Genomic DNA, 16535 nt, shown 5'->3' on the forward strand with positions numbered 1-16535 from the left:
GGATTACTTGTCGGCACTTCACTGAAATCTAGTTTGAAAATATAAAAGCGTAACTTTCTGACATAAATAGTACTCAATAACATGATGTTCACTGCTACAAATTATGTCACCTAACAACTTTCCCGACATAAGTTACACTAAAATGCGGAAATGAGGACCTTATTTGCATAATCAAAGAGAAACATTTATAATACGTCACTCGAAAACATTAACATCTCCATGGCAAAGCCATAAGGTCCCAGAACTCTGGCTTGTGCATATTTCATGCCATACATTTTTCTTGCCCGCTAGGCCCCAGTTTGGAAATGTGTCCCTGAGCACTAGCATTTCATGTGACAACAAAGAACACCGTATACCTGTTCACAGAACACAAATTTATTCTGTAATGTCTTATAAGACCACATCTGTTTATGTCAGATTCCAACTTTCTACTACATGTACAAGTATAAGAAAGGCCTTTATATCAACCAAGAATACCTGATAACATCTTGTATGTACAAATGATATGCATCTTTTGTTTATCAGTTGACAGGAATACACATTCAACATCTAAACATGAGAATTAACTGTTATAAATATTATTACAGATATGTCAAGTAAATACTGTTTTAAACATTGCAATCATCAAATCAGTATTGCTGCAGGGTGGCAATAAGGATATACAACTTGTAGAACAAACATCCTACCCACAATTTCATGATCGTTTTTAAGAAAAAATACATCTACTCAAAGTCTGAGAATCAAACACCTTGAAGAAGACCCAAGTACTCTTGTACTAGTAAGTGCTTTGAAATATACAAAATTAATATCTCACTTAAGCCCTATATCAGTATATATAATTATATATTTTCCAAACTAATCCAACTTTAGCGGTGTTGTAGCAGAGATACACTTTATATACGTCAGAACTTAATACATTTGTATCTGGAAATAGCAGTAATACTCAATATTAAAATGATATTAAAAGGTTGTAGGAAGATGATGACATTGCACACAATGTGTACTCACATCTGAAAACTTGTCACAAATCAGACACTTGGCAAGATGGGGTTATATGAATAACAATGACTTACTTTATTGTACCTTTCTCCAATGTTATTCTTTCAGCTCTTTGACACTTCTGATACAGGAAGGTGCCCTACATTTCTCTACCCCTCCTCAGCCACCCCAAGCTTACAGCTGTTTTTCTCCACATGCACCAGAGCTTTCCCTCCCCACTTCATGTGCCACAGATCAACAATCTGGTCCTTGTCCCCATTCTTCAGATTATTCCCACAGAGCGTTAACTTCCTCAGCCCTGCAGCAGTGTGTTCCAACATCTCCAGGGTTGTGCTGCTGAGTGGAGCGGTCAGTCCACAGCCTGACATGTCCAGCTCCTGGAGAGGGACCCCTGACTGGACGGTCTCCAGGACTGTCTGGAGCGTCTGGTTCCCCAGCTTACAGTTAGTGGACACTTGTAGGGACTGTAGGACAGGGTTGGACTGCAGGGCTCTGTAAGGACAGTGGGGGAAATCTGCAGTTAGTAAACAAGTCTTAGCACAGAACCATTACTGTTACTGTCAGGCGTATTCTTTTAAAAGAAATATTTCTTTTGTTTCTCCATTCTTACACCAAGAACAGCCTTGTTGGCATATCATATACATATACATTTCTAGCTAATTCAGGATGGCAATGCCACAAACATCCCAAAAGGTATTGAATAGAAAAGACCATATTCTTTTGCTGCACTGACATTTTAAAACACTACAGCACTTGTATCCACTTTCATACTTGTTTAACCATTTATCCAGCCATCCTTCCATGAACAAGTCCTGACCTGGTGATCTCCTCCAGCATGTCATCACACAGGTAGTTATCAGCCACACTCAGGTGCTTCAGCACACAGTCAGGCTGCAACAGACAACATGACGTTACAACATCACAAAAGTCTGCTCTTTTTCTTTTCAATTGGACTATTCCTTTTCACTTTATTCTAATGTAGTTACACATGTTTATTGTTTATTTGCACATAAAAGAACAAAATCATTTGGTAACAGCGGGGAAAAAGTACATGCAGGTGAGAACATAAAACTATAAGGTTTTTCAAGGGTCGTTCCTGAAATTGAGATTTCGTTTTGACTTCACCTGAGCGAGGTACAAGGAGACGTGTCTGGCCAGGTGGTTGTTACTGGAGGTGGCAATGACCCCGCGGAGGTCAAGTGAGGTCACCACGTCCTGCGCCAGACATTTCAGGAGCAGCTCCACCCCTGTTGAGCCCAGGGGATTGTGGGATATGTCCAGGGTCTGGAGGTGTAGGGCTCCTGGATGGTCACATAACAAATAGGGTTCAAAAAGAAAATGAGGCAAAATGAAAAAAGTGAAAAAAATCAAATGAATAAGCAGTGTCTTCCCCAAAATTACCTCATCCCCAACTTTTCTAATAGGTTAGCCATCTTCCACCCTACCCTTCCATTAAAACACACCGGCCAACCAACAAAACTAACCTTTCAGCCCATCCATGAGCTGCCTGCGGTGCTGCTGGAACACCTTCATACTCAGGCAGCAGGACTGCAGCTGCAGTACCGTCAGCAGGGGGCAGGCCTGCACCAGTCTGGCCAGGGGCAGAGTGCAGCTGTCTCCCAGTGGGTTGAAACCAAGGTTCAGATTTTCCAGGTGCTGAGACAACAACATGTGCTTTAATACAATTTCTACTAGTTCTGTTTGATATGAAAGCAGCACTTTTTCTTACATCATGACAGATTTTATCTTCTAACTTCTCTGGCTCATAACTTTTAATATGGGTATTTGCAATGGGTGGCATGCTAGAATTAACAAGTGAACTAGGAAATGCCCAAACCTATGCTGGTGGCCTGCATTTTTCAGAAATCATTTCAAAAACATAATACAGGCCACCCCACTTCACAATGACACTAGCTATCTTGGTGCTGTGCCTGTCCTTGGTGCTGAACAGTATTCAGTACAACACTGCTGACATTCCTGTTGAGTAGCCTCCATAGCAGGCTCTGAACCGGGGCTAAATAATACACATTTTGCAGCCAACCCGTAACTATCAGCCACCCCCACCCCCGTAACCATTTTGCCGGTAGAGCCTGCATTATAACGGCGGGTCAAAGCGAAATTAAAATCACGTTAGGAGCAATTCGCATGTCCGCGACAAGCAGTTAACACGTTAACAACTCGGCCCGCACGCGCGACTGCTCATTTACATACAGCATGTTGTTTACCAACACGCGCCGACTGGTACATCTGGTAACTCGTTTTTGCATGCATCGTAAAGTTTGTGGCAAAAAAGTTTGCTATTTCAACTTCAACTGTTCCAAAAGACAAACATGAACATGGGCTAAGGCAAACGCTAGACAAACGCAAGTTTTAATGTGCCTCGGATTGCATGATGACAGTGAGGGAGGGGGGCATCTACCATAGTGAAATAAGATGGAAACAAACTTAGCTACGTCTTATCTGGTCTACAACAAGGGTCTGGGTGGGTGAAATGGCGACCACATCATATTCGCTCATCGGCAATGGATGCAAAATTGATTTGCCATGGCCTGTAGCTAGGCCGACGAAGCTATCGTTGCCTTGTGTCCCGGCTCGGATGGCCCGAGAGTGTCTTTCCGATGGGGAAACCGCCATGCGTCGCGCGATCAACCCTCCGTCCTGGCAAGGGTGTCAGACATGCCGAAATAAGTAATTTTAAACTTCTGTATCGATATCTCCAAAAAAAGAGAATTTTGAGAATTTGTACCGTTAGAAAATTGTCGGGTTAGTGCACACGGGGGCGTGAAAGCGCACTGTCTGGAGGAGGTGCGTGTACTGCTATTGTGCGGTCTACCATAGGCAGGAAATTCGCACCTCTGCGTTAATTCTCCTAACGTGATTTTAATTTCGCTTTGACCCGCCGTTATAATGCAGGCTCTACCGGCAAAATGGTTACGGGGGTGGCTGATGGTTACGGGCTGGCTGCAAAAGGTGTATTATTTAGCCCCCAAAAAGGCCGGTTCAGAGCCTGCTATGGAGGCTACCTGTTGAGTATCAATAACATCAAAGACCCTCATGTCAGCAGGGCTGTGTTATGTCTGGGTTCGAAAGACCCGGTTGCCAAGAAGCACCGAGCAACCATTTTTTGTTTGGCGCAACTTAGTTTTAAACTCGAAAACTTTAAAAAAGCTCATAGGCAACATGGCTATAGAAAGTATTTTGAACCCTGTAAGTTCATAACTGTTACCTGTAGAGGTTTCCCAGACTGCAGGGCTGTGTTCAGCTGTCCTGTGGTCCCCTGGTCTCCTCCCAGCACCTCTGCCATGGTGGTCAGTCCGGCATGAGTCAGGCCGCTACAGGAGATGTCCAGCTGTACCAGGCTAGGCAGGGTCACTACAGCTGAGGCCAGCAGATGGGCACCTGGGGAACGTTAAGGGAGTGAAAAACAAAGCTTGGGTAAGCCAAGCATAAAGGCCCTAAAAGTACCAATCTTTTCAGATTGAATTTCATATATACTACACAGGCTCAGTATAAAAGCATTACTAATACTATGCAAACATTTCAACATGGTAATAGGCAATACTTTCTATCGTTGCATTTGCTACATTAAACTTTCATTTTTAGCAGTTAAAAATTGTAGAAGACTACCATGACTGCATGAGATATCACAGTTATGAGTACCAGTAACTTGCCCTGTGAAAGTTTTGACTTGACTTGGAGAAAACAATGATGCAGAATCTTCTTACCTATGCAGAGCATTAGGAACAGCAGTATCAATAAATCGCTATGAACCAGACAAAGCTGGTTAATTCATACAGCTTATCCTACCTTTGTCCCCAATCCTGTTCCCAGCCAGGACAAGAGTCTTGATACAGTACTGACACTGTAGGGCACTGAGGAGGGGGGAGAGGCTGGGCAGACGTAGACCCAGACTGGAGGCACTCAAGCTGGCTGAGGTCTGCTGGGACTCACACAGGGCACGCACTCTAGGATTGACAGCTGGGGAAAGGTGGAGGAACTGAACAACACAACCTTCACAAGAGCAAGTCAGACATATAGAGACTTGACTACATAAAAATGACAAGACATAAGGAGATCCTATGGATGGCTTCTTTCTTGTCTCAGAATTGTAATTTCAAAACAAATAAGTATCATCCACGAACCTTTCCCTGTTGTGTTGTATGAGAATATTCCATTCTAAAATTTTCTTGCAGATCATTATCATTCAGACCACAAGACTGTCAGTATCTCCATGTGAGAATTGCGACTGATAGGTGTACAGTGTCTCACCTGAGTTAGAGTTCTCACAAGCCTTGATGTACCTCTCTGGTAGTGGGGGTAAGTCCCAGGACTGGACGCTAGCAACAACCTTGGGAAAGAAAATATCTTTGAGGATAAATCCTTAAAAAACTCTCCTACTTCGGCTCTAGAACTTTCACATACCTTCACAATTGTGACATCCCTGACTGACTGGTGTGCCTCATACATTAACATTTGAAGGTAGAGCTTTACATGTATGCAACATGCCTGCTCATTGGTTATCCCATGTGCAACTCACCTCCTCATTGGTGGAGAGCACATCAGAGATGGCATCGTGAGCCTCCAGCATGGCCCCTTCCCTGGTGTGGAGTGCGAGCCTGGGGCGCAGGCCACACATGTTGTAGTAGCGCTGAGAAGCCTGCTCAGCCAACCAGACTATGGACTTATTGCTGTCACTGAAAGGTTTAAAAGATACCAGTGAATAAGAATCTGTCAAGTCTCACAATATATTGTAATAGGGGACTGTAAAGCTTGTTTGTTTGTGTAGTTACATGAGTAAGAGAGTTCAAGACATCCTGTTGAAATAAAATTGGCAACACAAAAGGTTCTATGAAATGTAAAGCAGCTGTCTACTGACTGGTGAAAATACAAGTGAAAAAGATAATGTCACTTGGGTTTTCAATCAACAGTTCTGAATCTCAACACAGTAAATCTACACTGTAAAATAGCATGGATTCACTATTATGAGGACAAACTGTCTACAACACTATACATGTGCATACATAACATTGTGTGGAAACATGTACCTGTTAGGAATAGGTATGAGAAAGGTCTTGTCCTGAACTTTCACCCTCAATCTCATGGGCACCTGTCCAGCTGCTGTACTGTGTACCTGGGCAGGTGGACGAACAACAGCGTCCCCTTGTGTGGATGGTGCTGAGAACACCTGCGGCTCTTCTGTTAGATCCAGCATGACGGAATCCTGTCTTCTGTCCTGTTGTCTCACCCCCATACCAGTCAGGGTGAGCTGGGTTTGTCTCTTGGGGCGGGAAAGTCGATTTCTCCCAGAGGTTCTGTTACTGGAACTCCCTCGAGCCTGAGTTCTACTGTTAACAACTGTATCATTACTGACGTCCCCTTCACCACCACTGCCAGTGGAGGGCGTTCTACTACTGACGCTTCTGGCCTTATTCCCATCGCTGAACGCGCAGCTCAGCTTCTGACGCTTTGCCGGCCTTTGAACCACATCGTCAACTAACCAATCGTCCCCTCCCGTGTATTCCTCTTCGTTGATAAGAGCCGGTGTGTGGTTGGACGCAGCTTCCTCCTGGTCTCGCGGTCGCTGCGAGATTTGTGAGAATTCGCGCCTGACAGCACTACGCCCTACAGAAGCCATAGCCTGTTGGTATACGTTTGTTGGGTCGTCTAATAATGATACTGTATCTGTCTCCTCGTGGAGATTATGACTTAGATGTACTTCTGGCTCAACCCGAGAAGCAAATGCTTCTTCTTCCATACCATGATCATTGACCACCCTTGGACGTGTAACCCTACTTCTCTGCTTAGTTCTTGGTGGTCTCAGTTCGACAAAATCATCCTCATACTCCTCCATAGGTACCTGGCTTGAGGTAGGTGTACCATTTCCTGAGAAATGCTGGAATGTGTCTATGTCAGATACTGGCTGACTTTGGCTTAAACTATTACCTGAATAAGAGTCAACATCATTGGATCCTTCACTGTCATCTGACTCAACACAGCCAATGACGTGGCTTCTTTTGTCGACCCTTTGTTTTTGTCCTTGAGGTTTACTCCTTTGCAGTGTTCTACCTGTCTCCCTTCTCCTACTGGTGTTGGTTTCTCCCCTGGTGAAATGCTGCCTCCTAGTGATCTGCTGTGGTACTGCAAGTTCAGGGTTGGCAGATTCTGTGTCTTCATCATCAAAGAGGTCATCATGGAGGGATGCTCTGGACCGAATAGGGGCTACATTGGGGTTTCCTGGAGATGTATTACAAGAATACTAAAGGTAAGGAAAACAAATTACAGTGTGAAGAATATCAACTAAACCAAATTATTAAGTCATCACACTTTTGCAGTAAAATCTGTGGAATATACAAGAACTATCTATACCCCCTATTGTCCAAGTACTTGTATGAAGGGAAAGACAAACCTTCCTTCATGGCTGTCTTGAGCACCCTCTCAGTCCTGAGAGCAAGGTTAAGGGCCTCTTCATCCAACTCCTTCTCATAGGACTGTCTCCAAGTCACCTGGGCATCGAGGGGGGTTCGGCCCTGCAGCAAAAAAATTATATGCATAAGGTATGACCTCTTTAATCAACTTAGAGATCACTTGGAGAGTAAAATCCTCCACAAGAGCAGCATAGACATAGTTTCCTCAGTAGAATTAATGGCATTTGTCATCTGTAGTTTGAGATAGAAGTTGCTGGGAGGATAACCCACCCTTGCAATGGTCTAGAGTCCTTTCAGAATCCCTATATTGATTGAAACAAAAAGCTCTTTGCCTCTTCTTTAACTCAAAGTAATCCCACAAGAAAACATGTCCAAACATTAACACACAAACAAACCAAGAAATTGACAAATAAACCAACACAAGTGAAAATACAACTCCCGTGGCAAGAATGTCAACTTCAAACTACAGTTTGATTGGTCACCTCATCGTCCTTGGCCAGGACATTGGCCCCTTTGCTGACCAGCAGCTGGACGATGTCCCCGTGTCCACAGATGGCTGCATCGTGAAGGGGGGTGATCCCCTCACAGTGTTCCCCTCCTCTGTCATTGATAGCTGCATTGTGGTCTACCAGATACTCCACTATGTCTGTACAGATAGAACAATATATATATTAATTATATTACCCACAAGCCAATAGATATGTAAATTCATTAACAGGTTTTGAGTTATACTTGTTACAATCCTCCAAACCAACACAGTTGGAGACATAACCTCCTTGGCAGCAATACACATTCTTTCAATGGAGCTTATGACTCAACGATATCTCCAGGTAGGCTGTGTACCTAGGTAACCATGGTTACAGGCCTCGTGCAGTGGCAGCCAGCCGGAGTAGTCCCGAGGGTTGACGGGATGGCCCTGTTCCACCAGTGACTTCACCAGCTTCAGGTTACCATCGATACAGGCCCTGTGTAACATGGACTCCCCTTTCTCATTCTTACGGTTCATCTGGAAAGGAAATGGTCATTTTTGTCAACACACAGAGAGAAAGATGATTATCAAAACTGGAAACTAGAGGCACAAAGGAATGTGTCAGATCAGAGTACTCACCCATCCCTTCCTGGCCCTCCCTGTAGTACCTCGATCATACTCTTCATTCTCAGAGTCATCTGTGGTGGAGAGGATATGGTTAACATAAACACTGGCACATCACTAGGGGGTCAGTCACTGCATTACATGACCATACTAGGCCCTTAAATGTTACTGTGTTGGGATCCTAGTTGATCAGCCCTACATGTCTAAAGTAAAATCAAAGTTCCTAAAACCAGAAGATGAACTGATTTACACTGACAACTCACCTGATGCAGATAAGTCCACCTCCTCCACAGACTCACTCCCTCCCCTGTCTGATTCAGCTTCCTCGTCGCTGCTCTCATCACCTGAGGCTACACCACTCTGATCCCGCACACAGCTCAGCTCTTCCCGCAGGTCTGCGCTGTCCACCCCAAATTGTTCTTGTACGATGCAGAAGTGCTTCAACACACGGATCTGTCGCAAAAATACGATAGAGTTATACAAAACATCAGCACGCAGTTTCATGTCAAAACAATGGAGTAAAAACAGTATCTCAGCTATGTTTCAAAGATTTACAAATACCCACCTTTAGTTTGTCAGAATCTGTCTGTCTTGCTGCTTGCAAAGCTTGCTGGTATACAGTTTCCAGCTGGCTGTATGCATTCCCACCATCCTCTAGGGCTTGGGCCAATAGCAGCAAGGTTTTACATTCCTACAGAAAAAAAGGGGCTTGTCATCAATCATTATTAAAGAGCCAAACTTCTCAGGAGCAAATAACACTGCTGAAAGTAGAAAGTACCATTCCCCAAAGGTTTGTTGATAAAATATATTTTTCTTGGGCAAAAAAATGCTATTTGTTAAGGTAATAGTGTCCAATAATTATTGCTAAGCTTGTTGTTCTTAAAGTGGCCCAAACAAGAAAGGCTAAGATGTTATATGTACTTTATTAGTTAGGAATACCTCCTTGACATTGCCCTTCCTATACTGTAGCTCCTGCCTGTAGTGGTCCACTGCCTTGCCAAACTCCTTCATGTCTGCATAGCTGGCAGCCAGGGAGTAGTGTATGACAGCCATCTGACGGGCTGGCTTCTGTAGCTGTGTCGCACAGGACAGCTGGAACAGCACAAGAAACACAAGGAATATGGGCAAAACTGTAGTGTAACTATAGTAAAACTTGTATTTTAAATCAGATTGTACAACTGACAATGATGAACTTTGAAAGTTCTTACTACAGTCTGAATCATCATTTTGATACTCATTGGCAATACATGTTTTTCCTAACAATATCTACTAATTAATTTGGAATTTGATCACAAAGTAGGTATTGATTCCTAGATCACAAAAATAATATTCACACTAATTTTTTATAACATCATAATATAAGATGTGAGTACCTGTTTGTTATAGTACTCCACAGCCTTGCTGTATAGGCCCAGATCAGAGCTGGTGTCTCCTAGCTTCTCATACACACACATCCTTCCCTGGTGGTCCTCCTCAGACAACTCACGCAGTTCACGCAACAGGTGACATCCCTTAATGGCTGTGGGAAGGAGAACAGGCATTATTTAAGCATAAATGGCTAAGGGCTTGTATGTTATAACAGTTAAGGGGGGGAGGGGGGGCTCTCCTAAAAATGTTTTCTTTCTTTTTATCTAAATGACCACTACGTTCCTCATATGCCTCCTCACTTTTCACTTTCCGTTGATTACCCTGCAAACTTTCCACATGAAATAAGTCTAATATCAATGAAGTTTCCATACCAGTAAAAACTATAAATTGCCATCACCATGTTCTTACTCTCCAAACCTACAGCATGGCAGACTAGATAACTTATGAGGAGATTAACTGATTGACAAACTGGACAAACCTGTCCTTAGACAGCTAATAATCCTGTGGCGGTCCTTGTCCAACAGAGAGCCCAGCTTGTAGGCCTTCCTGAGGGCTCGTTTGGCTGCCGGCCAGTCTCCCAGATGGAGGTGGACCTGTGCTGTGCTGGCCAGACATTCGCTCTCTATGAACTTGTCCTTCATCTTCTTGGCACACTGTAGCGCTGCCTCTATGGAGCGCAGGGCTTGTGCAGGGTAGCCTCTGCGCTGGTAGATGTCCCCGAGTGTGTAGTGGGCACGATACAGGTCTTCTAACAGTTTGTGCTTCCTGAAATGGAAAATGTTTAGTCAACGATTTAAATAATGATTAGGACACAAAGTCAAATTTGACCAGACTTGCAAGTTGCATACAGCTTAGAGAATTTTGAACATCATATCTATGTTACACAAACTTACTCGCAGATGAAGATACATTTCTTGATGAAGGCTTTCCATTCCCCAGTGGCATCCCCCTTGTTGTCCAGCACAATTCCCAGGTTCAGGAACAGGCGAGCTCTCATCTCATTGTAGTCACTTGTAAAACAAACATTCAAACATCAGGTGATTAAGAAGTCAAAATTCATTTTTGTGTGACAACAATGAATTATACTCTCTTACATCTATAGATTTTACACAGTATGTTCTTTTAAACTATTGAAACAAAAAGGAGAACCAGGTAGTTGAGCATTTATGCAGGCCTGACCTACATTGTATAAGTAGAACCCAAACTGTGTTTAAATCAGACCTGATGGGCACCACGTCCCTCAGCAGATCACACACGTCCAGACTCTTCAGGAAAGCCTGCTGAGCTTTAATCAGCGCAGCCGTGGCCCCTTCCGTCCCCGTCAGACTGTCTGCCTGCAGCAGGTACGTTCTGCCCAGCGTCGCCAGGGCACGCTGTTCCTCCACATGGTTTGCCAACGACCTCGCCAGTCGTAAATGAGACTTCTGGTGTTTCACCGCATCATCGAAGCGATCTAGGCTGCTCAGACACTCCCCGATTTTGCGATGTGCGATGGCAGTGCCCAAGAGGTCACCGATGGAGTCAGACAAGTGGAGCTCATTACGGTGTTCCTCTACAGCCTCCTCATATTCACCTGGAAACGGAAGCATATAATCTTCCAGTACAACATTTTTCTAAAGCAACGATTCTTTTCCAAATCATTTAGGCAGAACTTACAGTCTTCAAACATGCTGATAAATGTATCCAGCTAACCTGGTTGACACTACATACTACAAATTGACAAGACATACAGATGGTATGACATACATGATAGGTTTGTGAGTTTAGGAATACGATATTGAACATATTACTACTTAATTACCATGTTTGGCCAGTAGTTCGCCCAGCTGGTTACAGATCTCTGCCTCCTCCTTGGTGTTGTTGTTAGACTGAGCCTTTAGACGGGCCTTCTGCAGACCTACAGATGTACCACAAAAGAAGGACTTCAGGTCCACTTACAAAACTTAGTCTATTTCTTCAACGACATCAAACTCCCACCCTTATTGGGCTATTCCCAAAAATGAAAAATATGGGACGATGGGGGCAGAAGAGGTTGAATTGGACAGGTGGTTGCATCAAGCAAACTTGGATTGGACTTGGGAGTTGACTTTGTTTTGATTGGTCGGTTGATTGAGACCACTCTCCACAATTTCTTTTTTTGGGGGGTAGCCCATTTTCATGATTTTGAGCTGTAAGAAAATTATGTGTCCTGACTGAAAACAAAGAATCCCCTTTAGTTTTAAGGTGGAACCAAAACAAGGACAGCCTCTAGTAGGTTATCCAGAAAAACCTAATATTTGACCTCATATCCCCTCGTACGTCTTATTTGGTAAACATAGAAGTATTCAAAAAGTTCGATAAACTGTGAGAAATTCACTATGTTTAGATTTCAACAAGGATCTTATATCTTCCTACTATACTATCGTTTGGTGCAAATTACCCCCCTCCCACTTGGGGGGTCACAATAACATCAACAATGTTTGTCAAAGATGCCTAAAACATACGTTTGAACTCTCTGGCGCTCTGGCTTTTCCCAAGCAACGGCATGGTGGCTCCTCAGTGTATCAGAACTGATGAATAAGTGACTTAATTTGACGAAACGTCGTAAAATCTGCAGAAGCCGCCATTTTTCTGTCAAAGTTCCCGGGTCTACCACTGCGCGTGCGTCAAGGCTGGAGCAGAAAATATATGTGGCGATAATGTATGAAATGTAGAAGGTAGCCAATGGACTTGTACGCAAAGAATACTTCTTTATAATTCTATTGAGATTTTTATCTGTCTAACCATACCGCTTAATTAAAGTGTCTATTAATGATTTCCCCCCGTGACCCCGGAAGTAGATCCCGGTCAGCTGAAACAGTCCAGAAGGTGAGTGGTGATCTGCAGGGTACTCATGTGTTTAGTGTCAGCGGTGTAAAGCTGAGAGAGGGTCAATTTATGCATATATGTTTGAGTGTACTACTAGTGTGGAATATCGAGCAACAAACTATTATAAGCTCCGGTAGATAAAAGGACCTCTTGTGCAATTTCAAAAGCTTTGACCAAGGAGGTTATAGACAAGGCCAGGATGACCAAGGACCAAGAGATTGTTCAGAATCAAAGGTTGGGTGGCTGTGACGGTCAGTGATTAAAAGCCAACATTCTTCTCTCATCATTTGACAACTCAGGATTATAAATATGAAGCCACAGCTGAGAGAAACTACCCTGGCAAACTCAGTACCAGTTCTGGTGGGGATGTCCGCCTTCCCTCTGTCATTAGGTGCAATACAGCATCTCTGTTTTGCACCCATGAGGCTGACGTGCAACAGAATCTTTGCACCATTAGCTGGACTTAGTGCAGTAGCAGCTGCAGGACTAGTGGCAATGTCTACTTATATCAGCCTCAGAAAATATCAGGGGTATAAAGATGTTTTATCTTCAGAACAAGCATGGATAGCAGCCCCAACTACTGTGGCACTAACATGTGGGACCTTCAAACTCCTCGGTGGACGGTTCAGAAATGTCTTGCCAAGCCATCTTCTACATCCAGGTGCCTTTGGTAAGAAGGCAGTTCCAGCGTCTTTAAAGTATGCAACTCAAAGCAAGAAAATTCATATCCAACAGCTTGGAAGGAAGTATGGTTGCCACTCTTGTGGTTCAAAGTTCGGAGGCCTAAGGACTTCCTATTATGGCAAAGTTTTCAAGAAGATGACATTGACAGAAAGGATTGGAATCTTGGTAGGAGGAAGGTTTATAGCAGATCATCAGCCACCGTTAGCAGTTTATGAGGCAGGGCTCAAGAGAAACAAAAATGCCAAGTACTCGTCCCCTGCCTTCTACCCCCAGTGTCAGAAGTGCAGCTCCCGCCAGAGGCTTTACTTGGGTGCTGTAAGCAGGGGGAGGACAGAGCCCTTCTCTCCTGTGGTTACACATGCCTCAGCACTCAGGCTGCATCATCTGTGGCTACCGTGGCCGTGGGTTGTGACAGAACTCTTCAAAATATTGTACTGTTAGTCAAATTTAGCTGTTCTCATTTGGCCCAATTTACGTATGAAATGTTATAACAAAGAGCCGTTTTGATTTGAGAATGAGACAACAAAAGTAAAGCACCACCCAGTGATTGCAGCAGAGATAGAAAATGGAGCCTAAAAGAAAAGACAAGCCACACTAATTCTAAGGTTTGTCCATACTACAAGTACAAGGTTCTAATTTTAGCACTTACCTTAAATAACTTAGCTTAATGTTCAAAAGAGACAGTGGGTGCTACATCTGTGAATTTTGAGATTTCTTGAATTGAGAAATGTTATAACCACTTCTGTACCCCAATCTTGATTCAGACCTATTATCATGATACAGGTGCCATTCCCCACCTATCAGTAAATTTTGTTCGATCTGATTTCAGGTGGGACATACAGAGACTGTTTGCTGCATCTGACACCATGTCTTGTGTGAGTGTAGATATCAGTACTGCAGCATCCATCTGTCACACAGTCTGCAGCATTCTGCAGGGGTCCTTCGGTCCCAACGCCCTGCACAACATGATCAGCACAGCTACAGGACAGGTCAGACATATTTGTTGATATAACCATGGATTTAACCCTGATATAACTTTGAAGGCTACCAGGTATCAACACCTTTGTCAAGTCCCTCTATCTGACAATCTGAGCAGGCCTTTGATTTTCAGTATTGCTAAAATGCCTTGAACTTTAAGTGTTTAATAATGAAGTGCCAATTGTCGTAATAGATTGTGTAAGTCACTTGAATTGATACTCTAAGATAAGTGTCTCCACTCGCCACTGTTATCAATCAGAAGGGACTATTTTCTACACACAGGATGGAAACTAAATTATCTGTACAAATGACTGCAGTTGATCATGATAAATAGAAATACATGTATGTCTTCCATATTAATGATTAAGTTTCTTTTGTTCCCAGGTGCTGATCACATCAGATGGCAGTACGATCATCAAGTCTCTCCACCTGTCACATCCAGTAGGGAACCTCATCATGGATGCTGTCCAATCACATCACGCCATCACAGGAGATGGAACAAAAACTTTTCTCCTCATGCTCAGAGAAGCCCTTCAAACAATACACAACATTTGTGAGAAAGAAACGACACATTCACACATAAAAAGCCAGGTGCAGAAAGGGCAGGAGCAGCAACTTCGCATACAGATGAGCCAGGCATTCTACAGACTCCTCGACCACGCCCTTCCTGAAGTTATCCTTCCTAGTATTCTAAAACATGCTGTTGTCACAGACATTGATAATCTTCCACAAGTGAGAGAATACTGTCTGAACACCGTAAGGACATTCTTAAGTGGCAAGTTTACCGCAAGAGTTGTTGAAATCTTAACAGAGATTGTTTGTAGTATAATCTTTAAGACAGCTGCAGATGGAAAGCATGTGTCTACAGCTGTATTGCAGCTGATTGATGACTTTGAGTTGGTGTGGTTACAGGTGCCAGGAAAGCCTGTTTCTTCTTCACACATTGTTGATGGAGTCATCTTACAAAGAGACTTTGCTGTGAAAGCTGAGAATCCTGATGCTCTAAAAGACAGTGTAACCTTTGCTGTCCTTGAAACTCCCTTAGAACCAAGCAAGACAGAAACACCTTCAACCTTGTATGTGAGAAATGAAGATGAATTGTCTCTTGTCCATTCATGGAAACAAGAGACAGTGCAAGCCATGATCAAGGAGCTGGAATCTAAGGGTGTGAATGTCCTACTGACTTCTGAACATGTATCAGACATGGTCCTATATTTGTGCAAAGCTGCTAACATCTCTGTTGTGCACCACATTCCAAAGGAGGAGCTGCAAAGACTCTGCAGGTTGTCCTCTCTGCAACCCTTGGTTGTCTCAAGTTGGAATGTTGATTCTATTAATGTAGGACAAGCTATGTTTTGCAAGCAGATCACTTGTGGTCAGAACAGATGTGTACATATAGGACTGAAAGAAGGTAGTGGCATAAGAGCAACACAGGGAATTGTCTGTGGCCCAAATCCAGGGCTTTGTAAGCTGTTTACAAATGCCATGCACAATGCATTGAAAGTTGCCAGAATGTGGTTGGATGTCACTAACAATTATTGTCATCCAGGGATAAGTTCAGATCATAGTTCACTGAAAGGCTCTGGTTATGATTCTTTTAATTTGACAAAATGTGATGTCAAACCCAGTCTGCTGCTTGGCGGTGGTGCATTTGAGATTCTAGTTCACCGATATCTACGTGAGCATGCAGACAATACAAGAGACTCAAAGCTTTCTGTAGCTTGCAAAGTTCTGAGTGAAGCTGTTCTAAGTGTACCAAGAACTCTACACGCAAACTCTCACATTCCAAAATGCAGCATGAACTCCTTTCCTAGGCTACTTGCCAGGGCAACCATGAGAGACTGTGCAGGAATCGATGGCTACTCAGGACAGTTGGTGGATTCAATTGCTGCTGCACGTGTGTATGAACCAATCAGGGCCAAGTATTTCTTGTTGTGTCATGTTGTCCAACTGCTGCAGCAGATACTGAGAATTGATTGTTTAGTCAGTGTCAAACACTTCCCTAAATCTAACCATTTGGATTCAGATTAGGAGGAAACAGTGATTGACACACCTATTCTAAATGACGACAGAAAAACATGTAGCTTAACATAAAATTTATTTACAAAGCAATAAATTGTTCACCTTGGTTATGGATTCAA

The 16535-nt window shown here is 43.3% G+C and overlaps 2 protein-coding genes across 3 annotated transcripts; one reads left to right on the forward strand and one right to left on the reverse strand.

The window, feature by feature from the left end:
- Positions 1-355: 355 nt before the first annotated feature.
- Positions 356-12513, reverse strand: LOC136439206 (tonsoku-like protein). The gene is made up of 22 exons (XM_066434472.1): positions 12369-12513; positions 11687-11782; positions 11107-11458; positions 10779-10895; positions 10364-10650; positions 9891-10036; positions 9457-9609; positions 9083-9208; positions 8781-8970; positions 8533-8591; positions 8268-8430; positions 7907-8070; positions 7406-7526; positions 6045-7233; positions 5537-5693; positions 5269-5347; positions 4807-4977; positions 4226-4398; positions 2484-2655; positions 2125-2300; positions 1817-1890; positions 356-1491 (listed from the first exon to the last, which is right to left on the reverse strand). The coding sequence occupies exons 1-22, from the start codon at positions 12409-12411 to the stop codon at positions 1149-1151; spliced, it is 4551 nt and encodes a 1516-aa protein (XP_066290569.1). The 5' UTR covers positions 12412-12513; the 3' UTR covers positions 356-1148.
- Positions 12514-12642: 129 nt separating this feature from the next.
- Positions 12643-16530, forward strand: LOC136439208 (Bardet-Biedl syndrome 10 protein homolog). Of its 2 annotated transcripts, none has more exons than XM_066434475.1 (3): positions 12643-12732; positions 14246-14405; positions 14779-16530. In XM_066434475.1, the coding sequence occupies exons 2-3, from the start codon at positions 14283-14285 to the stop codon at positions 16423-16425; spliced, it is 1770 nt and encodes a 589-aa protein (XP_066290572.1). In that variant the 5' UTR covers positions 12643-12732; positions 14246-14282; the 3' UTR covers positions 16426-16530. The 2 variants fall into 2 exon arrangements, with proteins under 2 accessions (XP_066290572.1, XP_066290571.1); XM_066434474.1 differs by lacking the exon at positions 12643-12732 and adding an exon at positions 13908-14021.
- Positions 16531-16535: the final 5 nt, after the last annotated feature.

This window comes from Branchiostoma lanceolatum, chromosome 7, assembly GCF_035083965.1.
Source record: "Branchiostoma lanceolatum isolate klBraLanc5 chromosome 7, klBraLanc5.hap2, whole genome shotgun sequence".
NCBI classification, from domain to species: domain Eukaryota; kingdom Metazoa; phylum Chordata; class Leptocardii; order Amphioxiformes; family Branchiostomatidae; genus Branchiostoma; species Branchiostoma lanceolatum.